The sequence below is a fragment of the Capsicum annuum genome, chromosome 2, assembly GCF_002878395.1.
Source record: "Capsicum annuum cultivar UCD-10X-F1 chromosome 2, UCD10Xv1.1, whole genome shotgun sequence".
NCBI lineage: Eukaryota > Viridiplantae > Streptophyta > Magnoliopsida > Solanales > Solanaceae > Capsicum > Capsicum annuum.
Window position 1 is genome coordinate 18,856,633 of NC_061112.1, and position 25,594 is coordinate 18,882,226.

At 38.3% G+C, this 25,594-nt stretch overlaps 1 protein-coding gene across 4 annotated transcripts in view; it reads right to left on the reverse strand.

Annotated features, from left to right (window-relative positions):
- Positions 1 to 24,925, reverse strand: part of LOC107858443 (probable inactive ATP-dependent zinc metalloprotease FTSHI 5, chloroplastic) — a 44,541-nt gene extending 19,616 nt beyond the window's left edge. For 2 of the 4 annotated variants that reach the window (XM_016703103.2, XM_016703102.2), the window contains exons 1-12: positions 23,763 to 24,925; positions 22,579 to 23,050; positions 20,157 to 20,357; positions 19,781 to 20,074; positions 19,410 to 19,679; positions 12,263 to 12,352; positions 12,048 to 12,179; positions 10,877 to 11,050; positions 9,087 to 9,208; positions 4,354 to 4,555; positions 3,273 to 3,401; positions 1,491 to 1,673 (exon numbers count right to left, since the gene is read on the reverse strand). In XM_016703103.2, coding sequence (XP_016558589.1) covers positions 1,491 to 1,673; positions 3,273 to 3,401; positions 4,354 to 4,555; positions 9,087 to 9,208; positions 10,877 to 11,050; positions 12,048 to 12,179; positions 12,263 to 12,352; positions 19,410 to 19,679; positions 19,781 to 20,074; positions 20,157 to 20,357; positions 22,579 to 23,050; positions 23,763 to 24,670 — 3,177 coding nt within the window. In that variant the 5' untranslated portion in view covers positions 24,671 to 24,925. The remainder of the gene's footprint in view (positions 1 to 1,490; positions 1,674 to 3,272; positions 3,402 to 4,353; positions 4,556 to 9,086; positions 9,209 to 10,876; positions 11,051 to 12,047; positions 12,180 to 12,262; positions 12,353 to 19,409; positions 19,680 to 19,780; positions 20,075 to 20,156; positions 20,358 to 22,578; positions 23,051 to 23,762) is intronic. The other 2 variants (XM_047405078.1, XM_016703104.2) reach the window with 1 other exon arrangement.
- Positions 24,926 to 25,594: the final 669 nt, after the last annotated feature.

Genomic DNA, 25,594 nt, shown 5'->3' on the forward strand with positions numbered 1-25,594 from the left:
ATGATCACACAAATTGAGTTCATTAATGAAAAGATGGGCTCCACGAAAAATGGAGAAGCTGGATTAGTACTGCATATCTATTGTCAGATTCTCAATCCTCTTAAATAGTCTACTAGATATCTTTGAAAGCTCTAGGGTTTTAGTAGTCATGACCCACTCTCATTTATGCCTCCCTCTATGATGGGAGGCAGACTGCTGGATAAAGCAGAAGAGAGTGTATATCTGAAGGGGCTCCAACCAGAATATGGACAAGGTTAGCAATGGCTCACCTCCTCAAATATGAAACGTCACTTTTTGTGTGATGCTGTTGAAAATTAACAGATAGAGTATATTGGTAAGCAGTGTTGAGGCTGATTAATCTAAAAGGATTGACATAATCCAAGTGTGAAAGTGCAGTTCAACAAGGAACCATTTGGTTGCTTTCAAGGTGATCGACTCAGAAGGCTAAGATCATTTCTCAAATCTTTCTAAGTTTTTCTATTCAGTAGTATCCCCTGCCAAGTGTCTACGGAATTCATCAACAAGGACTAGCTTTTATCAAGCTTCGATTAAATCACCTGTTAAAAGAGCATCTTTTGATGTTCACAGATCAATAAAACAAGATCATGTGCATCATAAAGTGCAGAAAATTGACAATCTAGTAATATAAGGGTGGAGCGTTCTCAAAGCCACATGTACCAGCATAGGAAACTCAGTTGAATCGCTTTTCGGAGAGTGCTGGCTGCAGCAAAACAGCAGATCTTGTTGGAAAGTGATGGGAGTGGACCAAGGGGGCAGCATTGGGGAAATGGCCCCACATGTCCACATGGGAACTAGGGAGCAAGTGTAAGACTTTTCTTTCCACCTTTCAAAATTTGCTCTACCTTTCCTTGTTTGTTCTAATTTTTATTACTTTCCCATTATACTGCAGACCTGTACAGACGATTCACTACAATTTATGCATATGCTCGTTGTTAGAGGCTTCTCCACTTGTTACATTCTAATCATCAGCTTACATGATTAGAAGGAAACTGGGAACCCTACAAAAATAGTTCCAGGTGAAATGCCCTAATGATTTAGAAAAGACAAAAAGATAATTGACAGAAAAAGCTGTGCTGTTATGATCAAGGGAAAGGTTTCATTTTTGTTTCATTTCCTAATACATCAAGAGGAACAACTACCAAAAAAAGGGCAGCCCGGTGCAATAAAGCTCCCGGTATGTGCAGGGTTCGTGGAAGGGCCCCACCACAAGAGGAACAGGAAGAGGAACAACTATCACTCGAACAAAAAATATATGATCTAAAAACTGCTATTACATATAAACCAAAAGGCAATATACAGGAAGCATAAGTATAGCTTTACTACTAGGTGGGGTCAAGGAAATACAGTAGCATACTGGATGTCTAAATACAGTAGCATACTGGATGTCTAAATACAGTAGCATACTGGACGTCTAATCATTCGTCAAATAATGCATACTGACAAAGGAAAACAAAAATGGGAATGCTTACATCAAGAGGAGGATTTAGCAATTCAATTCCACTGCTTATTTGACCATAAGGCTCCATTAGATCAACAACATTTTCTAAATCCTCTTTCGTTAATGTCAACCCAAGATGATTCACCAGCATCCTGCTAAATTGCTTTACAGCTTTGGTCTTCCTTAACCAGTTTGGGACAAGGCTGCTGAATGTCTGCAGAACAGCAAACCAATTATCCAGTTGAGAAAAATGGCTAGTTCTTTTTGTACGCAGAGAAACTCAACAGTGAAGTATAAACATTGAGAAATGTTATGGAGTATATACGTAGCAATCGAAAAACAAATGTATTGAAAATCAGCCCAAGGTAGTTGAACATGGTATATCAAGTTCAGCTTCAAATCCTTTGCAAATATCTCAATGTGTCAGTGTCTTGATTTCATCATCATAAGATTGGTGTTAAGAGATCGGGGAATTGTTTAGAAAAGAGATGCATTTTTAAGAAATTTGTTCCCATGAAGTTCAGGACTTAAATGTGTATCATCACTAGAATGATGATGTCATGGATGTGCCCTTTAATCATGTTCTTAAAATTCTCAGAATCTACAACTAGTTCAGTATAGGAAAGAGCAACGAGATGCATGGCCATCTCACTTTCTCCCTTTTCTATTTCTCTTGGTAGACTCACGAATAGAATCTTCTCTTCTTCCCCTTTAAGTATGAGCTTACAGCTTGTAACATAATGTCATGAAACTTCTAGGCACCTGGAGCCAATTCTAGTGACAGGCTTTATAGCTTGGATAAGTGAGAATGTTACTAACACAACCTTTATAGACACCATCAGATATTCATTTCAAGATGAAAAAATCCCAATTACTCTCCACGCTTTTAGAATAATTACTAATGTGTCGACAAGAAGTTCAAGCCCCCCTATATTTGCAGCATTCTTCGGAGTATATGCAAAGAGCTGAGTTATTCATGAAAGTGAACAACGGATAACAGTATAGATGAAGAAAGCACCACACATTATGGGGAGTGCACATTAAAACAAAAGGTGAGGCTTGTCTGATAAAATGTGTTATTATAAGGAGACGAAGTTGATATACATCCTTTCAGAGATTGCTTTTTAAAGTTTTCTCCATACCAATATCCTGAATGTCATGATTATCAAAAAAATTAAATTAGGATAGATTGCATATTTCCATAAATCAGTCCAATAGCTGCAACATTTGTAACTTTAGCCAGTCAAAATTATTCAAGAGTACACATAATGTCGTGAGTTGGAAATGATAGGCAACTGCAACCTACGCGAGATACACCCTGAAGCAAGATGGGAGCCATTACTTTTTCAAGCAAGAAATCAAAGCATAATGTGTCTCTGTACAGCCTCGGATATATTGGTCCTCTAAACTATGTATTTCATGTTATTAGGATAGAAATCAGATGCTCATAGTTTGACAAGTTTATTCTCTTTTTACCGGTTAGACTTGGACAAACAATAAGTCAATGCATTTTGTTCCAGAGTCCAATCGAATGAAATATTTGCATAATTCCAGCAATCCAATTCATGATGTAACTACCATACGCGACATACTCTCACAGCTTATTTCATGATACTGTTAGCTGTTTCATATTAGAAAGTTCTTTCACTACGTGCTGTTTTTATTTCATGTTAAAGTATATTTACTTCCTCAAAATGGAAAATTATATTCTCTCTTCTTCTGGATCTTTCCACATTCAAATGATAGCTTAATTATCTGAAAGGAGCTTGAGTACATGCTGATAGTGTAGTATTTTAGCATTGACAGTAATTACCGCAAACCAGCTGCAGTAGGTCATAAGCTCATCTATGTCCAAGAATTTGCTTCTAAAGGCACTACCTTCCAAGGCCACTGGCACAAGTTTTAGTTCACTTAGACGCAAAAGAGCTGTTTTCTCTGCAACCTGTTAGGCAAAAGTAGCAGTTTTAAAAAAGATCAGTACTAAATTTGACAAAGCTCTTCTTGCTGCATTTAACATATAACAACAATCACTTCTAAACCAATTGAGAACAGAAAAAGAAAGCAAAGCATAATCAACACAAGATTTGCAAAGTAACACTAACTTGTGACCCTGTAATATTGTAAAGAAATGGATCTTGGGCCTAACTCAACCCCAAAAGCTAACTCATGAGAGGAGGATTGCCCAAGTCCATATACGGAGATCAATTGTCCATCCCTTTTCCAATGTGGGACTCGCAAGACTCCCCCGCACGCCCAGGATTGGGCCTAACACAACCCCAAAAGCTAGCTTTTGAGGTTGCATTAGGCCCAAGATCCATTTCTTCACATGGTATCAGAGTTGGGACCCATGTCACCCAATGTTGGGCCCCCAAATTAAAAATTGCCCATGCACCAGATGTCCAGTCTTGGGCATGAGATGGGATGTTGAAGAATGAAAAAGTCCCACATAGGTGGTTAATAAGATCGGTAGTCTCCTTATAAGACTTGGGCAATTCTCCTCCCTTGGGGTGTGAGTTAAGCCTAAGACCTAATTTTACTAATATGCAATAAAAAATCACGAAGAACTACCAATATAGGTTTAAAGTGTTGTTATTGACACACTTCCACAAAATCTTAAATCATTTCTAATTCAGGTTATCAGGAGTCAAGAGAACTTAGTATACATGAGAAATTAGGCATGCCCATGCATGATCTAGGTTGATTCTCTATCCCCATATGATCAAGAAACTTCTCAAATTAGAAAGGTGCTGCCTAAGAGCTGCTTTCAAAGTTAAGTAGCCTGAGCTTCTCTGCAGTTCAATAAAGTTGAAGGGCCTATATGATCCTCTGACAAAGATGATAACTGGTGAGCTCAAGAAGAGTTGAGCCGCAGATGAGAGACCAAATAAGCGCACCTTTCTCCAATCTACAAAGTCTATAAGCTCTTCATCCATAGTTCCTTTTGCAGCAATCCTAAGAATCTTTTCTCTTTCTGCCTGAGTAGGCCGTTGAAGACGGAAAATCCTATCCATCCGACCAGGACGCTGCAAGGCCTCATCGATTTGCTTGAGATTTCTAGTAGTAGCCATCAAGACGACCCCATCCTGTTTCTCAAACCTGCAACATAAGATGGTATGAGAGAACAGCAAGAATCTAAACATGAAGATGCAATTTACTTCAGTCAACTTAGATTATACTTTGACCAATTACAAGTAACAATGACCCGAAGTATGTCCTAGTTACAGTTTATAATATGTGAGAATCCTTTAGAAGAACAAGATCCAGCACAAAACTGATGCCCTTGCTTGCAACATAAATGTTTTGGATATATTATCTAAACGCTATTACCCCTTGTCCCAATTTAGAGTGTTTTGACTGCGCATTGAGCTTAAGAAAGAGAGGAAGACTTTTGACATTTCTGGTCTAAACAAACCATAGGTACTTATGTTATTATACATCTTCTCATTGAGAACGAAATGAGAAGTTTACAGTTAACTTGTTTCTAAATAAGGAAGAATGGCACTAGTTTTGAAACAAACTAAAAAGGAAAGTATGGAACATAAATTGGGATGGAGGAGTACTACAACAAAAGGGGAAATCAAAATTTATTTGTCCCAAGAAAAATCAAGTGCGACAAGTTAATTTCATGCTGGAATAAGCAAATTGTCACTCCTTAAATCATAGTGACACCACTTGCAGGCGTGCAGTTTTGCATCACCTGAATAGGTTTTCACCAAACTATAGATCCTCTGAGAACCAAGCCATGAATTTACTAATATGAGTATAGATTAGCCTGATTTTCCAAAATATAAACTACGTTAACCTTCCATCTTCAGGAAAGATTGATATTTGAATACCCAAAGAACTCCATCCATTTAGAAGTAATGATTCAGATAGTACACTTTCAAAGACCTAAATTATGCCTTGCTGCAAGCAAAAGTCGAAGAGTTTAAGAAAGGAAAACAATTTTCAATTGGGCCCACAAACTAAAAAGCAATCCCTAATAGAGAAAGGAAAAAAAGATTTTTAATTGGGCCGACAAACTTTCCCCAATGAAGGCTAGGCTAATTTCTTTTAACTTTCTCTTTCTCTAACTTACTCCCTCAACCTAAGGAGTGGACTTCAAATACTCCACTTGTTCCACCAAATTCCCACTTGTATATTCTCTTCTACCCATCCCCATTTTTGAATATTCTATGTGAGAAATATAAGAGAAAAATATTATTGAATTGTTGTAACTACATTGTTACATTGAGACTCTATTTATAGACACTACATTCCAGTCCTTTTCCTAATAGGACACTACATTACAATTCTTTTCCAAGTAGAAATCTATATGCTATTACTTATTACTATTCCTACTCATATTCTACCACTCCCCCTCAAGCTGGTGCATAGAAGGCACATGTACTAAGCTTGTTATGGATGTAATTAATACAGGGATCAGTGAGGGACTTGGTGAAGATATGTGCAAGAGAACTGGTAAGGACTGCTCTGGACGTCTAGGAAACCTCAGTTGAAAAGGAACAACCTAAAAAATTGGTCGGGAAAGTAGTAAATGTTGCCAGAAAGTCGATCTATTGCTAGAAAAATTCCGAAAACTGATATAAAATATATGGATCGTCTTGAAATCTAGAGATAAGTAGATCTTGAACAGGAAAGTCACCAGAAAACTGGTTGGAACATGCTCGCACTGGATTATTAGATTTGATGGTCGAAAAGTGGTCACAGTCTCAGAAGAAATTATATGGGTAAGGTCAGAATGATGGCACAACCCTACTAGAAAAGAGAACTTATATGGGTAGGGTCGGAATGATGGCATGACCCTACTAAAAAAGAGAAATTATACGGGTAGGGTCGGAATGACAGCACAACCCCACTGACAAAGAGAAATTATATGGATAGGGTCGAAATGACGGCACGACTTGATAAAGAGAAATTATATGGGTAGGGTCGAAATGACAGCACAGCCCTACTGAAAAAGAGAAATTATTTGGGTAGGGCCAGAATAATGGTACGATCCTACTGAAAAAGAGAAATTATATGGGTAGGGTTGGAATGATGGCACGATCCTACACAAATCAGATTTGAGGAGTCACCGAATAAGCGCACGGAACTACGCAAATTAGATCTAAGGAGTCACCGAAAAGACGCACAATGCTATGCAACTCAGATATGAGAAAGTACTCCGAAAAGATATGCAAATTAAATGTGAGTAGTCCAGGGAGATGCACGGTCTACGCAAATCAGATATTAGAAAATAGTCACCAGAATGATACACGGTGACCAACCTTTTGCTAACATAATCATTAGCCAGAAGGCGGCATATATTAATTATAACTGCCCATCGGCAGCAAAAGCTTTTTGATCCTTTACCAAGATCGTAGAAGCTCGGATATCAAATGAGAAACATAAGAGTAACTACATTATTACATTGAGACTCTATTTTCTATTTATAAACTAGACATTCCAATCATTTTCCTAATAAGACACCATACTACAATCATTTTCCAAGTAGAATCTATATGTTATTCCTATTCCTACTCATATTCTAACATTCTGCAAAGAAAATAAAATTTCTACTATCAATTTATCAACATGGAAGGTTCAATAAAATAACATTTTGGTCTAACTCAACACTAAAAGCTAGCTCGTATGGTGAAAATTGTCCCAAATTATGTAAAGAAACTACAAGGCATAACACATAGATAGAAATCTTAACTTTGCCTCAACTTGCAAGTAAACACACAAACTTTGAGGATGCACATTGGTTTAAGTTGGACTCATAAACACACCCACCCTACATGGCATTTAGCGTGAGTTACATGGCAACTCAGGCATGTTTACAGAGCCAACTTAAACCAAGTTGAGGTGTCTAGATATGCATTCTAAAAGTTGAGAGTATTTACTTGCCATTTGAGGTCAAGTTAAGGTGACTATCTATGTATTACGCCTTAAATCCAACAACCTCAACCATTGTGGGACTCTTAACCCTACCACCCACACATACACAGGATTGAACATTAGGAGCATAGACTGCAATATTGTGGCATCTAGTAACCCAACATTAGAGATAGGTATAGCTCTAATAACATATTAAGAAAATGAACCTTGAGCCCACACAACCCAAAAATTAGTTCATGAGCTGAGGGACTACAGACAATACTATTAACCCATGTGAGACTCAAACAGAGGTATAAACTCCATAAATACATCTAACAGTGATGGAGAATGCATTTCACCAGCACAAAGAAATAAGACATAAAAGCAGGATGGTGATGGAAAAAAAAGAAGACAGAAGATTATGTCTTAATAGGAGTAGTTACCAATGGAAGAACATTTTTTTATGTTTTTAAGAATTAGAACAGTTACTAATTGTTACAATTCGTTTTAAAGGAAATCCAATGGAGAATTTCCTATAGCTAAATAAGTACTAATATTACTCTTATAGGCATTGTTTTGTTTGTCATTTTAGATTGTTTACCTAAAGCACAAAATTTGAACTCCATCGTCCATCCAACTTTTTGGCATGAAACTGGCAATGATATCTACCTGAGAGAATGGACATACCTCATAGTAGATGTATGTTGCAAACGTATAAGATCTAACTTGCCTTCTTCCTTCTTTTACAAGCTTAAGCCTTTAGACAAGATGGTAGACACAACTCAATATGATATCAAAGTGACAGAGGTCCTACCTTCAAGTCCCACCACCATCCATCAAGAAAATATTCCTATGTTAAAAAAAAAGGGCAGCCCGGTGCACTAAAATATGGTTCGCAATTGAAAAACTATATGCTTTTTTTTAATTAGGTAAATTATTTTATTAACATTGGGGGAAACCGCGTAAACATATGCGCTAACAAGAGAGAAGCTACACCAAATATTAACATTCCTATGTTCTTGGCTTAAAATAAAAAATTAGGTTCGCAATTGAAAAACTATATGCTTTTTTTTGATAAGGTAAATTATTTTATTAACATTTGGGGGAAACCGCGTAAACATATGCGCCAACAGGAGAGAAGCTACACCAAAATATGGTTCTCAATAAAAGAGGTCCTATCCTCTATAGAACATGAAAAACTATATGCTAACCGTAATATAAGCAAATTAAATATTTTAATATTTTAATATTTTAGGCTTTTATATGAGATGGTAGACACAACTCAACAATGTAAAAGAAGATAGAGTTGAAAATCTAGAATAATTACAAAATCAATATGGGTACTTTATACAAAATTAACAGCTAGTAAACCATATCAACCCTTTTTTTCTTTTGACAACATATAAATCCCATGTGAACAACTAGCCAACATTAGTTGACCCACAAGTTCGAAACTCGAGGAAGTATGGCTCCCCCTCTACCCTGCTCCCACTTAAATATTGGGCTCTATGTCAAGATAACATGCGCTCTATCCAAACATCCAATATTGTGTCATTACCACTGAATCAAAGCTCCGGACCCTCATATCAGCCTACCTTCTCCTTTTCCACATCAAAAACAGACATAACTACTATAGAAGATGAGTTTGGTAACTCAAAAATAGCTATACGAGGCATATTTGCCTGATGAATGATTTACATCAAGATGATGTTTTTCTGTTGCTGCAATATCTAAATTTTGTTAAAAATCATGAGAACACACTTACCCGTCAAGTTCCACCAAAAGTTGATTGATGAAGGCCTCATGATCCTGCTTTTTGGTGTGGATAAACTTCCCTCTGACTCCAGCAAAGAGATCAAAATCCTCCACAAATATGATTACAGGAGCCTGAACAGGTATAATGAGTAAGCAGATATCACTGCAGAATAACAGCTCTGAAAAATGCACCAGATGTGTTCCTTAACATCATACTCTATATTATTCCTCCAGTATGGTTGACTTCTCAAATTATTTGTTAGTCAGTCAAGAAAGATCATAACATTAAGCCACAAAAAAGTTTTACAGGTAAGCTTTTGCAAAATTTCTCATTACCAGTCTTGCATAACATTAATTATGAGTTGCAGTTCAAGATAAGCATGTTTTACTGGTTTCCTTCCCACAAAAAAATGCAGACTGTGAAGAAATGAGTCTTGGTCCTAACTCAACCCCAAAAACTAGCTTCTGAGGGGAGGATTGCCCAAGTCCATAAAAGGAGACCAAATGTCCATCCCTTTTCCAATGTGGGATTCTTAACACTCCCCTGCACGCCTATACCTCATTAACTGGAGCGTGTACAATATAATACGTGGCCCAACATCAGTGATCAAGGAATTGGGGTAAGTCTGGCTCTAATACAATGTGAAGAAATGAATCTTGGTCCTAACTCAACCCCCAACGCTAGCTTATGAGAGGAGGATGCGCAAGTCCATATAAGGAGACCAATAGCCCATACCCTTTCCGATATGGAATTCTTAACACGCAAACAAACCAATCAACTGTTATCAGTGCCTGCAAAGACAATAATGTCTTTATCCATTATCAGGATGCCTAGAAAGGTGTGTTTCTTTAAATGGCTAGCAGCAAGGGGAGCGATTCTGACTGCCGAGAATTTGAGGAAGAGAAGTATCACTTGTGTTGGTGTTAGATGTGCAAGCGTACGGGTGAAGAAGTTGATCACCTCTTGGTGCATTGTGAAGTGGCATCAAGCTTGTTGAGGGTGGTCTTGAAATATTTTGGTGTGCAATGGGTGATGCCAAGTACTGTTAGTCCAGGATTTAAAGTTTGTGGGTTTCCCACATTAGACAAAAATAAAACCAAATAGTAACTAAGGGGATTTGAACCCACAACCAGGAGGTCAATAAAACTTTTAGAAGTCCCTCTACTCCACTAGACCAACAACACTGTTTATGGGTTCCCAGCTCATAATTCTTATATATTTACTATATTTCTCGGTATAAACACTATATCTGCACGAATGATATTGGGTTCCCGGGAACCCCCACCCAGCCCCGTGGATCCGCCCCTGACTGTTACAGATGTGCTGCACAGTTGGGTCGGAAGACGTAGATGTAGCCACGTAGAAGAGAAAACACATGGAAGTTTGCTCCATTAGCCCTCATGTGGATCGTATGGAGAGAAAGAAATAGGAGAGCTTTTGAGGGGATCGCATATGATTTTGCACATTTAAGGAATAGCCTACTCTCCCTAATTGCTTTTTGGTGCACCTTGAATATTCCTAAGTATATAGAGGATTGTATGCATTCTGTAGGGAATCATGTTTTGATGTAGTTTCTCTACTTTTGGTATACCTCTTGTATGCAGGAATTTTTCTTCTCACTGTTAATAATACCATTTACCTTATCCTAAAAAAAAAATCAGCAGCCAATTCCAGCAAGACCCTTTTCTTCTTTTTTACTTTCGATCTCAGGTTATAATGACAAGAAGATGCAGATGGACACCACTACCAGGTATTGGGAGTTGGAGTGGCAATACAATACGCAAAGAAACCAGACTGACCAGATCACGTGCTGTTTGAAACAGCTCTCTAACATTTGATGCACTTTGGCCGACCCACAAACCAGCCTCTAACTGCTGGGCTTTAACTTCAACAAGTGGCACCTTAGCTTCTGCTGCAATTGCCAGAGCTAGGGTTGTTTTTCCAGTTCCTCTCTCCCCCACAATAAGAACTCCCTGTCATATCACACATGAATAGAACTTAGTGCACGCATAAAGCATCATTTTAGCTCTAATATGTTGTGGATATGCACCTTTACTCACCCGCGCGCACACAAACAACGCTGGTTTTTTTTTTGATAGGGATGATGTGCAGGTAATTATATCAACACATTCCACGACGTTATATGGTGTAACGGTGGTAACCTTTAGAAAAACCATTGTTCATTGTACAGTAGATTGGCCATAGATTTCAAAGAATGCTCATTATGGTACCAAAAATGTTTGCTTATACTGATTTCATGGAAGGTTTTTAACATGGGACATGACTGCGGATATAGTGCATTATGACTATATGTAGTTAATTAAGCCTTTCCAAGTTGGTGTGGTTATACTCTCCTCACAATTAGACAGATGCTGAATCTAGTTGCACCAGTATCAGAAATAAAGCTCACCTATAGATAAAACTAACGCAATACTAGAGGAATTAATAGGATCAATTGGAGTCTAAAGGTGATATATCGGAGATCTAGAACAATTTGCAGCTAACTTGATGTCAAGCTAGCACAGCGACTTTGGCTCTGCACATGGAAAAGCCAGTGAACTTAACTGAATACACAAATTGACTTCAACATACAGCAAGAATCCTTCTTGTAAGACCAGAGAAATTATGATTATTGTTGAGGGAGCCATAACCTTCATTTTAAACATCACCAGAAATAGTTTCTTCTCAACATCATTCTTTCTCAAGGGTTTATCGTTTATTGGACTTAGCTCTGCATAAGATATTTAAGCAACCATATGACTGAATTCTTCATAGGAAAGCGAAGGACCATAATATATTAGTCTATGCATGTATAACTGTCAAGTAGTAGGTACATATTTGAAGGGCCTTTGTATAGTCACAAAGATCAACACATAAATGCACTAGTAAGGAAGCAAGCCTCTTGGAAGAAAGCAAATTCACCACCATCATAAACTAAGAAATTCTCAAACACAACTTGCAGTAACATACCCGAGGGGCACGAGCTCCCATTTCTTGAAAAGCCCGAGGGTTTTGCAGAAACGCCACGACCTCATTAATTTCTTCTCTCATAGATTCAATGCTTGCAAAGTCCTTCAAACGAATAGGGGGATTTTTCACCCTCTGGGAAACAGAGAAAAAGAAGATTGATCACCAAAAGTAATACCAAGGCATTGTCATGGTTAAAGAATAATAAAAGTGCAAACCTTCATCTGATCAAAAGCAGTACTGATTGGATCAACACCAGCCTTCTTCTTTTGCTTTATTCTCCTTGTCCTAAATCTAAAATATGCTTTCTGCAGCAAATTGTAACAACTATATTGCATAAACTTGACTTACTTGAAATTATTGCAAGAACTAACAATTACTTGTAAGCTGTTATCTAGCATTGATTCACGCAAAAACATATAAGTTGACCGTGTATAATCCTTCAAAGGAAACTGTCCTTGGACGGAAAATTTCCTGAATTGTAAAACCTTTTGCAGAAAGCAAAGATGTGAGCTCGACTAGAATACCATTGATCAAGACGTTAAGAAGAATTTAATGTTCTTAGGCACGTGAGACAAACTATGTGTTAAAGAAACAGACGTTGAGCCTAACTCAACTTCAAACGCGATCATGAGGTAAGAATTGCCCGGAACCATACTAGGAGATAACAAACCCATTACCTCCACTAGAGGAGGACATTCTTGGCTCTACCACCTCTACACACATCCAGGGTTGAACATTTGAAGCATAGTAAAACAACAACGGGCGCCCAACATTCGGAATCAATAACAAGGATGGGTGTACCTCTGATATCATGACAAGAAAATGGACTCCGCTGCCATGACAACACATTCCCTCAACAAATGTGGGACACTCTAACACCATGCATTAGTTTGCCATCCAAAGAAAAATAAAGTAAGAGGAATATTTTTGGGGGGCCGTAATCTTAGAACATTTTTGGTTGGGGTCCTTCAAATTCCCAAAGAAATGCTCAAAATGTCTTCTATAAATTGCTCAAGTCCCCGTAACAGGTGAGTTGTACCCCATTCTGTCACTTAGGGACTCTAGATACCTGCTACACGTTTTCAATTGTAAAAGCATCTTTTGAGATTGCAAAAAAACTTACAATAATGAGATATTAGAGATGGTGATGCAGCACAAGTTCCTCATAGAATGCCTCGGAAGACCAGAATTGACACCCAATTTGGAAGGACAATAAATAATGCAAAAAGGACACAACACCTCAGTCCGAAACAAGTTGGGGTCGTCTATATGAATCCTCACTGACTATGTTACTCTATTTAACTTATCTCACGCCAATATTATGCAACCATAAAAAAATTTAACTTAGAAGTACTAGATTTAGATTGTATGTTTTTCTAAACACATAAATCAGTGAAAAGTTAAGCCACTCCTAGAAAGCACAAATCCAACCCTAAAAGTGCTAATGTCTACAACATTCTCAAGTAATATGTATTGCCTATACATATTGTTTCTTCCATTGTGCTCTTATGATGAATCCTCACATTACAGAAATGCCACGTGGTAGAAATATCTAGAGTATACATTCTTCAGCAATCTCAGAGGAGCTAATGAAGTACATCAGCAGTGGAGGAAATATGACATGAAATATAAAAACCAAAAATTTCAGAAGGAACCAGATGACTATAAAGACAGATCCTCATGATGAAGAAATAATATGTAAATGGATCAAGAGGAAGAAGAAGAATATAAATGTCAAACACGGGACTAAGGGTGGCCTGGTAGCTTAAGCCTTTAGGAAACATTGTATTAGCCTCCACATGCAGATAAGATGTGTCACACTAGCCTCACATTGACCATTAGTTGGTTGACTGGAAACAAAATATCCTGTTTATATCAACATCCACGCACCTACCTCCACCCCCACCCCCCACCCCCCACCCCCTCTCCAGGAGAATACGCAAAGAATATCGCTAATACAACAACAACAACAAACCCAGTGTATTTCCACAAAGTGGGGTCTGGGGAAGGTAAAATGTACACAGTCCATACCGCTACTTCCGAAGAAGTAGAGAGGCTGTTTCCGATAGACCCCCAGCTCAAGACAAAGAATAGTAAACAAAATCGTAATGAAACATGAAATAGGATGGATGGAATAACAAAAATAAGAAATAGGACACCCATACAGTAATATTAAACACTCACAAACTAAAGACACCCCCCACACCCAAACTCTCCTAACTAGCAGCTCCTACCTATGAATACAGTCCTAGGATTACTCGCCCGGCTACACCAAAGCTCTCCTCCCTACCTGCTACGGCTCACCCACTCACACTAGCCTTCTAGCCTAATCTGCGACTTCCATACCTTCCTATCTAGAGTCATGTCCTCAGTAAGTTGTAACTGCTCCATGTCACGTCTAATTACCTCCCTCCGGTATTTCTTTGGCCTACCTCTACCCCTCCTTAAACCATCCAAAGCTAGTCTCTCACACCTACGAACTGGGGCATCTGTGCCCCTCCTCATCACATGCTCAAACCATCTCAGCCTCACTTCTCGCATCTTGTCCTCCACCGAAGCCACTCCCACCTTCTCCCGGATAGTCTCATTCCTAACTCTATCCCTTCTAGTAAGTCCATACATCCAACGCAACATTCTTATTTCCGCCACCTTCAATTTTTGAATGTGGAGTTCTTGACTGGCCAACACTCCACTCCATACAACATGGCCAAATGGACTCTGAGCATCTCCTCACCAACTGAATCGCCTCTGTCGTCGAGCGACCGAACATAAATCCAAACTGATTCTCCAAAATAGACACGATCCTCCTCAACCTCCGTTCGACCACCCTCTCTCAAATCTTCATAGTATGACTCAACAACTTAATACCCCTGTAGTTGTTGCAACTCTAAATGTCACCCTTGTTCTTATATAAAAGAATCATCGCACTCCATCACCAGGCCTCAGGCATTTTCACAGTCCTGAAAAATGTCGTTAAGCAACTCAGTCAACCACCTTAAACCTGCCCCACCAGTATACTTCCAAAAATCCACCGGAATCTCGTCAGGCCCCATCGCCCTACCCTTCCGCATCCTGCGAATAGCCTCTCTGACCTCCTCTGAGTGCTCCAACTCCCCTAACTCAATGTCTCTGTCCCTCTGATCGCTCAAAAGTCTATGAAAATACGCCTGCCATCTTCTCTTAATGTGGACATCCTCCACCAATACTCTGCCATCCTCCCCCTTAATGCACTTCACTTGATCGAGGTCATTAACCTTCCGCTCCCTAGCCTTAGCAATCCTATACAACCTCTTTTCCCCGCCTCTCTCCTCTAACCCCACATACAAGCTCTCAAACGTTGTTGTCTTAGCAGCCGTAACTGCTACCTTAACCCCCTTCCTAGCTAATTTGTATTCCTCCCTATTCACCCGTTTCTCCTCTTCATCTTTACTCTCAATCAACTTAACATACACCCCTTCTTAATCTCCACTTTCTTAACTTCTTCATTCCACCACCAGTCCCCCCGATGTTATCCTGCCCTGCCCCTCAAAACACCCAACACCTCTCAAGCAGTCTCCTTGATGCAACTAGCAGCCTTATAACACATACCATCCACGTCCCCCTATACTCTCACACCCCCATTCCCGCCATCTTCTCCCCTATCTCCAGTGTACTAACTGGCGTCAAGTCACCCCACTTAATTCTAGGTCGACCCTCCCCGGCCCTCCTCTTCTTACCCTTCTTGATAACCAAGTTCATCACCAGACGCCTATGCTGGATCGAAAGATTCTCACTCAAAATGACTTTACAGTCCTTACACAAAGCCCTATCCCCCTTACTAAGCAGCAAAAATTCAATCTAAGTCTTGGCTAACGCACTTCGGAAGGTAATTAGGTGCTCCTCCTTCTTCGGAAAGCTCGAATCACTACCACCAGCCCAAAGGCTCTCACAAAATCCAACAAAGCGACTCCCTCTCCATTCCTATCTCCGAAACCAAAGCCTCTATGCATATCGTCATACCCTCCCGATAAAATCCCAATGTGCCCATTGAAATCCCATGCGATGAAAATCTTCTCAGAGCTAGGCACGCTTCTCACCACCTCATCCAAAGCCTCCCAAACTCTCGTTTTCTCCTCCTCGTCCAAGCCTACCTGAAGCGCATAAGCACTACACATATACAGAGTAAACCCCCCAATAACCAACTTAATAGATATCAACCTATCACTGACTCTCTTAACTTCTACTAACTGCCCTCTAAGCTCATCATCTACTAGGATGCCTACTCCATTCCTACGCCTCTCACATCCTGCGTACCACAACTTGTACCCATCCACATCTCTAGCATTAGACCCTACCCACTTAGTCTCCTAAACACACGCAATATTAATCCTCATCTTCCTAAGAATTTTCACAAGCTCTATGGGCTTACTTTCCCCTTTCTCCGTTGCTTTTCACACAACCCAAGTTTTTAGTTTTAACTTATCTTTATTTGAACTAACTTTCTGTTTGGTGAATTAAATATTTATTTTCTTCATACTTCAATGATTTCTGATAGCTTTGGCAAACAAATCTCCAATTCCTCTCTTCAATTATACTTGCATATAGTTTGACAATTAATTTTTCTTACGTGTATAAAAGTATGTATACAAAACACACACACACATATACATATATATTCAAGACCCAATTGGTTTAGATACATCATTTTATCAGTTTCCTTGGACACTATTCCAAAAATTAATTTTTAGAGCTAATAACTAAAGATTATTTCATCCAACCTACTTTGTTTTCCTTGAAGTAGGGTTCATCTTATTAAAAATTAGAACCAACAGGGTGCAGCTTACAAGATAAGTAAAAGAACATAAGTATTTTCACAATAGGCTATGTAGAGAGCTAACGGATTCCAGCATATTTTCTGTCATTTGCAACTTTTAGTTTCGTTACTCTAACGAAACTAATTATCTTAATCAATTCTCTAAAGATCAATTTTAATATCAGAAACGATTTTGAAAAGCCAAGAAAAAAGAAAGGCCCTTAGAAAAGAAATTCTAGAGTATCCTCAGCAGAAACTCAATGCTACTTCTATTTCACCCTTGATCACATAACAAAACAAGTGTATAGAAACCTTTATCAAAATGCCCATTTGTCCCTCCACATTGCATGCATCCACAGTACAATTCTTATATTTCATTGATTCGACTATAATAGCCTCTTGTCCTACCATCGAAAAAATTCCAAACAACTTGTCTACCACCTTTTATCTTTTCCTTTTGATATGTTAACAAAAAAAAAAAGAAAAAAAAAACTTAAATGAGTGTGAAGAAGATATGCCCCTGTTCAAAGGTGACAACAGAGATAACATCACACAAAAGATCCTCAGGCGCTCTAAATATCAGTAGCATTCACTGGTATGAACGTTTTTCTCCATATTGGAGCATGAAATTAGGAATTAACATTTTCTTTATAACTGTGGAGTCCAAGCCAGCTTGCACATACCTCAACTAATTCATAGGGCATCTGCTATCCCCACCAACACAAGTACCGAGTAACTTAGTCCACTGAGGCTTGGACAAATGGGAAAAAATCACCTAGTGTTTTGTCTCTGTTGGAAACCTTGTGGTTCTCAACCCCACTTCATTGACCACAAGGCCACACCCTTGGATGAATTATAAACAACAACAACAACATACCCATTGTATTCCACAAAGTGGGGTCCGGGAGGGTAAAGTGTACGCAGTCCATACCACTACCTCAGATGAAGTAGAGAGGTTGTTTCCTATAGACTCCCGGCTCAGGACAAATAACAGTATAATAATCAAAAAACATAAAAACAAACAGCAAAATGGGGTAACATACCACTAGATAATAAAAGAAACAAGACACCCACAGAGTAATACTATGAACTATCTATCTGAAATGACAAACATCACCAAAACACCACGAACAAGAAACTACAACCACATGCATAACACTATGACTACGGGCAAAGCTACAACTAAAGCACTCCTCCCTACTATGAAAGGACGCACTCCTAACCACTAACCCTCTAGCCTAATCCGCATCCTCCACACCTTCTTATCAAAGGTCATTTCCTTTGTAAGTTGTGTAAGCTGTAACTGCTCCAGTCATGCCTAATCACCTCACTCCAATATTTATTCAGCTTACCTCTAACCCGTCTAAAACCATCTATAGCGAGCCTCTCACACCTCCGTACGGGGACATCCGTGCACCTCCACATCACATGCCTGAACTATCTCAACCTCACTTCTTGTATCTTGTCTTCCGTTGAAGTCACTCTCACCTTCTCTCGAATAATCTCATTTCTAACCATATCCCTCCTAGCAACTCCACACACCATCTCCAACATCCTCATCTCCGCCACCTTCAACTTTTGGATGTGGGAGTTCTTAACTAGCCAACACTTTGCTCCATGCAACATAGTCGGTCGGACTGCCACTCTGTAAAACTTACCTTAGATGAATTATAAACACATTTTATAAATAAATTCAAGCTTCAACTACATCCCAGCAATATCCAATGATCAAAGATCACACAAAATCCCGTATCAACCAAAATCCTGTGGTAAAACTTCTGTAAACATGCATGTTGTATGTATGTGTGTGATATATTTATATAGTCTCTCCGTTGCAGACCTCATGGTTCTCCACCCATTTCAATGACAAGATCATACCAAGATGAATTATAAACACATTTTATAAATAAACTCAAGCTTTCAACTACATCCAAGTAATATCTAATGATGAAAGATCAAATCCCTTGATAAAAGCTTTTATTTATTTATATATATATATATATTATTTTAAGGCAACACATCCATGTTGGATACTGTTTTATGATAGCACATTGTGATTATATAGATAGTGTCATAGTAATAATTTTTTGCAAGGAACACTTAAATAGAAGAGTTAGTAATAGAACAAAAAGCATATTGCAGTAGTGATATTACTCCCTCCATTTCATTATGTAACCTAACTAACTGAGCACGAAATTTAAGGAAGAAATGAAGACTTTTCAAACATTTAGTATTACATATGTCATAATATCTGTGCGGCTATAGGACTTCCACAACTTATGGTCTTAAACACGCTATAATATGGTTGTGGCTGTAGAAGTGTTTCACCAAGGGAAAAATGAAGAACTTACAGTTAGTCTATCTCCAGATTTAGTAAGTGGACAAATTTTAAAAAAAATACTGAAAAAATACAAGGTCACATAAACAGGAGTAAGAGCGTAATAACTCAGACAATCATAGCAAAGAAGCTATAGCCCACTTTATTAGAGAATGCTCTGCATTATGCAAAAACAAAAGCATACACTTGTCCAGACACTAGATAGATAACTGAGTCAAGGAGGTAACTATACCACTCTCTGTAGCTTCCGTATGTTGGGATTTCTCCTTAAAGGTCCATAACCAAGAAGTCGTGGAACTTTCTGCTTCATAAAGTGTATCACATGATACAATACATAGATATATACTGCAGCTCTAATCAAAAACCAGAGATACCACTGAAATTCATCTTTTTTTCTTGATCTGAAACTCACTTCAGCCTCAGATTGCCACTTCAAGTACCACGTTGAGGCAACAGATTGATCGAAATACTCTGGCCAAGCCATACCCAGCCGTATCCTCACCTACACCACAACAGCAAGAGACTGCTCTGAAAACACAGTTAAAAACAAGGAGGAAGAAAAACCATAAACCAGGGTCAAGTGCAGGCTATGATAAATAATACCCTATAAGGGATGACAAATTCCACAGTAGGGAAAACAATCATCATCATAATGTCATCATTTATGTTTCTGACTTTCTCCAAAATCCAGTCTCTTCCGCGTGAAACAATTCTCAGAGACCACAATCCATTTAGACACTGATGACAGAGTCTTGTGACCAAGAGGAACTGTTGACGGAAATCTAGCACTGAGAAAGGAATCCACATCAGCTGAACCACAGTTGGGATACCTGAAGCAACCATTCTCAGGTACAAGGCATCAAAACCTCCAAAATCTTCATAAATCATTTCATATTCCTGAAATCAAAATGTCAAGGTTAAAAATCAATGCCACATTCACATCAGAAAGAGAAATCACTGTGCAGATAGAGGGTCATACCTTGATATCAACATAATATTCTTTGTCATCTCCCTTCAACATAACATACATGACAGCCCAGTCGTGTCTGATTCTAGCATTCTCAAGAAGCTTCTTGGACATGGCATAAGGAACAGCCACAGGATCCATCTCCCACCTATTTCTTTCTTCATTATACCATGATTTTGCCACCACTCTATCCCGATCCAGGAGGATCCTTTCCTATAATAAGAACTTGGATATCATTATAAAACAGATACCACCATCAATAGAAGATGTATCTTGCATGGAAAAAAGCAATGGCATCATTATGGGCAAATGTAGTTTACAAACAGAACCAACAGATTAGGAAGCAGATTTACTACAACAATATACCCAGTGTAATCCTACAATGGGGTTTGACGAGGGTAAGATGTAGGCAGTCCTTACCCCTACCCTTGAGGGGTAGAGGTCGTTTCCAATAGATCCTCAGTTCAAAAGAGAAGTTAATTAGAGCAGGGTTGCAAGAAGAAAAAAATGACAGAAAAATATCAAAATACAAAGCACATGAAGCAACAGATAATAAAACACATTGAAGAATAAGAAACTAAGTAATCCAAATACTCCAACTAATTGGGAGGAGATGGGGCTAGCCTCCTGCGCCTAAAGTGCGACAGCAGTCTACTACCTACTAACATTCTACCCTAATCATCGACCTCCATACCTTCCTACCTAGAGTCATGTCCCTAGTAAGCTGCAGTTGTGTCATGTCCCCCTCTGTTCTTTTTCGGCCTACCTATACCTCTCCTAACCCCTGCTATAAACAACCTCCTAACTGAAGCATACACGCACCTCTTCTTTACATGCCTAAACCATCTCAGTCTCACTTCCCTCATCTTATTTGCCACGGAATCCAATCCCACCTTGCCCCATATAACTTCAGTCCTACTCATATCTCTCCTAATATGCCCACACATCCATCTGAGCATCCACGTCTCCGCTACATTCATTTTTGAACATATGCATTCTTGACTGGCCAACACCCTACCCCATAGAACACTGCTGGTCTAACCACCACTATGTAAAACTTACCTTAAGCTTAGGCGACACCTTTTTATCGCAGTACCTCCGAATGCGAGCCTAAATTTTGCCCACCCCACTCCAATACAATGTGTGAGAGTGACATCATCAGCAATGTCCTCGACTCCTTGGATAATGGACCCAAGATACTTGAAGCTCCCTCTTTTGGATATGACTTGTGCATCGATCTTCACTTCCACCTCCGCCTCATGTGATACGTCACTGAACATACACTCTAGGTAGTCTGTCTTCGTCCTGCTTACTTGAAACCTTTAGACTCTAGAGCATGTCTCCAAACTTCCAGCTTATCATCAATTCCACCACTCGTCTATCAATTAACATTACGTCATGTTCCAAATACAAATCACAAAAACTGATGACGTCAATTACACGATGCAAAACCTATGTGGATCTCGAGGCTCAAAAGCTCCCCAAAACCTTTTCAAAAAAAAATTCATTCCCGGTTAAGTGAAGTCCAGAACTTGGATTCCCTTTTTTTTTCTTTTGAGAAATCTCTAGATAGAGTACCTTCAATTAATACGATCTGGTAATGGAATTTGTTTTTGGGACAAAGATAGCAGGAGCCAGCAACTCGTAATAGCTTGTAAGGCAATATCTAGACCACCTTTTAGCTCAATATTTCTATCAATTAACTACTACATCTTACCATACCCACAACAAGGTCATTATAAATGCTTGAAATGTAAAAGCAAGTATCTTGCTAAATCCTACCTAACAGACACCTATTTATCCATGAGACAACAACCACACAAACTATAATGTACAAACCCCTCTCTCAATAGAGAGTCTGTAACTTCTAGATCAAAAAATTGAAGACCAAGATAGGAATTCTTTGTTAAATAGACCTTTTAAGTCTATTATTTAATTAAATGGATCATAAGTTTTTTTATTTGTGAGATGACCCATTTTTAAGACAGATTTATTATCTGTCCGACAGTCAATCCGACAGATTTATTATCTGTCTGATAGATACACAGACAGATCTATAGATCTATTATTTGTCCAACAGATACACAGACAGATCTATTATCTGTCCGACAAATGAGAAAATAAAAGTAGGTCATTTTGCTAATTAAAAATATTTTGTTAAATGCAAACTTAAAAAGGTTTAATAGCCAAATTCTCCCACCAAGATATGAGACTAAATCAGTCACTGAGAAACACCAGCTAAATAGATACATAGTAACTCTTACTACAGAGGAAAAGATAAATATGGATAACGATGAGCACCAAGGGGAATTTGAAGATGATTAATTTACTGATAAATGATCAAACTGCTGATAGTAATAGAAAGTAAAAGTAGAAATGATGATTGCACTACCTAGCATAAGCAGGACGAACTAAGCATTTCAGAAAATATTACCTGTTTCTCAGCCATATACTTTTTACCCTGCTCAACATTCTCCAGCAAATCCCTCTTGAGGTCTGCTTTAACATCCTCTCGCCATTTCTTCCAACCATGATGCAAATGGAGGCTAACGGCCTTTGGGACTACAACCTCCTTGTTTCCAAACATCCACTTTAATTCAATTTCAGGGAAACCCTTGACAACTTCATCCACTGGTGTGTTTACAACAAAACGTTTTCCATCGCCATATCTCTTCATTTTTTTCTTAATACGACTCTCGAGATTCCGTTGCATCTCTCTTGAATCCTTAAGTACTTGTTCTATTCGCTGACCGAACACCATCAAGTCTTGGTCAAAAAGGAGTATATTGTCTTCATCTTCCAAAGCATCGGGTAGAGCTATCTGCTGCAGCAAATGTTTGTGAGCAGTTTGCAGTTCTTCTTTTATCTCAGATCTAGAAAGCTTAGTCAGAGAGCTTTTAGGCATGCTGCAAAGACACAAGTATATAGAGCAACGTAAATTATTGAGAAAATATAGTTCAGAAACAATATCAAATAGCTTGTCTTGTTACAAATGGTAGCAAACAAAATTAACCTCATCTAAGAACAAAGGATATCTACAGCCTACAAGAATAACGTGCTACATGTCAATTATCTAATCTCCAGCATAAAGTAGATTAGCTGACAGTGAATATAACAGTGAATTAAATTCTAGGTAATATAACAGTGAACTAAGCATTAAAATGTCTAGATGGCATATTCCAGGAATATACCAAAGCATTTTAGGAGGTTACAACAACAACAATATACCCGGTGAAATCCCACAAAGTGGGGACTGGGGAGTGTAGAGTGTACGCAAACCTTACCACTACCTCTTGGAGGTAGAGAGGCTGTTTCCGAAATGGTATAGGAGGTTAAATCCTAACAAAGAGAGAAAAAACAATCAGTTCACAACAGAGCCATGTCTTTTAGGTGCCAACTAAATTAGCATGCGCAAAGGGGTAGTTCCTTCCCAAGATTGCCCCTGAACCTGATTGCTCAAATAAAATAACAAAGCTCAATTCCAAATTCAAGCCAATATCAATCGTTTAGATTAACAGAAACACAGAGGTTTGCTACCATTGCTCGTACAAAAGATCTGTTGTACTATTATACATCAAAAAACATGTATGAGCTACTAAAATTCTAATACTGTCTTACCTCTCAATGCTTTGCAGCCTCATTTTCCTCAGAAACTCCTTAACCAAGATTTGACATTCCCTCACAATAGATGCAAGTTCCCTCACACCAATGCTCAATGCAAGTGTTTCTCTACTCAAAATCCCATCATCTATCTCTGCAATCCTCTCCCATACCTCATTATACTCCTCATCACTCCGTCTCACTTCCTCATCCAATTTTGCAACTTTTTCCTTTACTACTGCATCTTTTTCATTTCCCTTAGCCTTCTTCAATAAACTTTCCTCATCTCTCTTAATCTTAAGCACTACATCAAGAAGCTCCTCCGAACGCTTGACCAATGCACTTCTTTGGCCGTTTAACAATCTGAGTTCCACATAGAGACCATTCATGATCTCCTTTTGCAACTCATTCCTCTTCATGTTCACATCCTTTAGCTTTTCCTCCACACATTTTACATCCTCTTTACCAGATTTCACCTCTTCTATCACTTTAAGCAACTTCGAGACCGTCTCTAGCAATCTCTTAGTACAATGTGAATATTCATGTCTAGTCTCATCGATATCTTTCCCTTTATTACTACCTTCCTTTGTTTTATGTCTAACCTCAGCTGCTGCGGGAGGCGGAACGGCAATAGCAGGGAATTGAAACCCGAGAAGCGGGCACAATCCAAAAGCAATAGAGAATAATGTGCACACTATAGGCTTTACAATGGGTTTAAGAGGATTTTGGTCATTATGGCTAACTGGGTTTGTGTCTTTTTTGGTGATAGAACATTTTAAGAGTCTAGCTCGGGCTGAAGTAATAGGAATTCGAAGAGGACTTTTGGGTTTATCTGGTTTATGGGAAGGGAGATTTTTCGAGCAAATTCGGAAATTCAAGAAGGGATTCTGAAGAATGAAGAAAGTTGTGGTAGCAGTAGCATACATAATTAAAGGCGGGTGAAGTTGTTAGCTAATCATGAAATTTGGGAGATGAGATGGAGAGAAATGGCAATTCCAGAGAAATTTGAAGAGTATGGAGTAAGTAGGATTAGACCAGCGTCGAGTTTTTTAAGTTTTAACTAAACACCCAGAGAAAACCGGCGACCGAAATAATCAAGGGCTGCATAGTTTCCTCTTCTTCCTCTCCTCTTTTTGACATTTATCTTTCCCTGTCTATTGTCTTTTTTTACACTTTTATTTTGCCATTTATCTTTCCCTATGTTCTCTTATTTAGGAACCGAATCAAACTATGTCCTACAACTACAAAAAAAATATCAATGTATGTCATATTTAAAAAAAGTATATCAAAATAGGTTTTGTATATTTATTAAATGCACAATACCTTTAAATTTTTAACAAAAAAACGTTTGATGACGTTAAAAAAGTGAAAATTCATATTATGCACTTAATAAGTGCACAATTCATTTTTTTTTATGAATTATATACTTAATAAGTGTACAATCTCTATTATTTTTTCCGGCTCCCTTTGCCTGATTCACATTATCTTTTCGCTTTTCATATTCATTTCAATTTTCTCTCTAAAAAAAATCGTTGATCCCCTCCCATTTTTCTTATGCCGGAGACATTTTTACACTCAAAATATATATTTATTAAACCAAAAAGACAAATGATAAAATAACATGCTTTATACGTGTATAAATCATGATTTTTAATTATTATTTCAGTTTTTAGTTAGGATAAAAATAATAATTGAGAAAAAAACTTAAGAATGGAGAAACCCAAATAATAATAATTACTTATAATTCAAAGAGAGATAGTCAAAATTAATATTTGATTAAGATAAAATCACTAAAACACAGTTTTAGTCCAACAATAATATGTTTGGCAAATTTTTTGAAGAAAAGAACT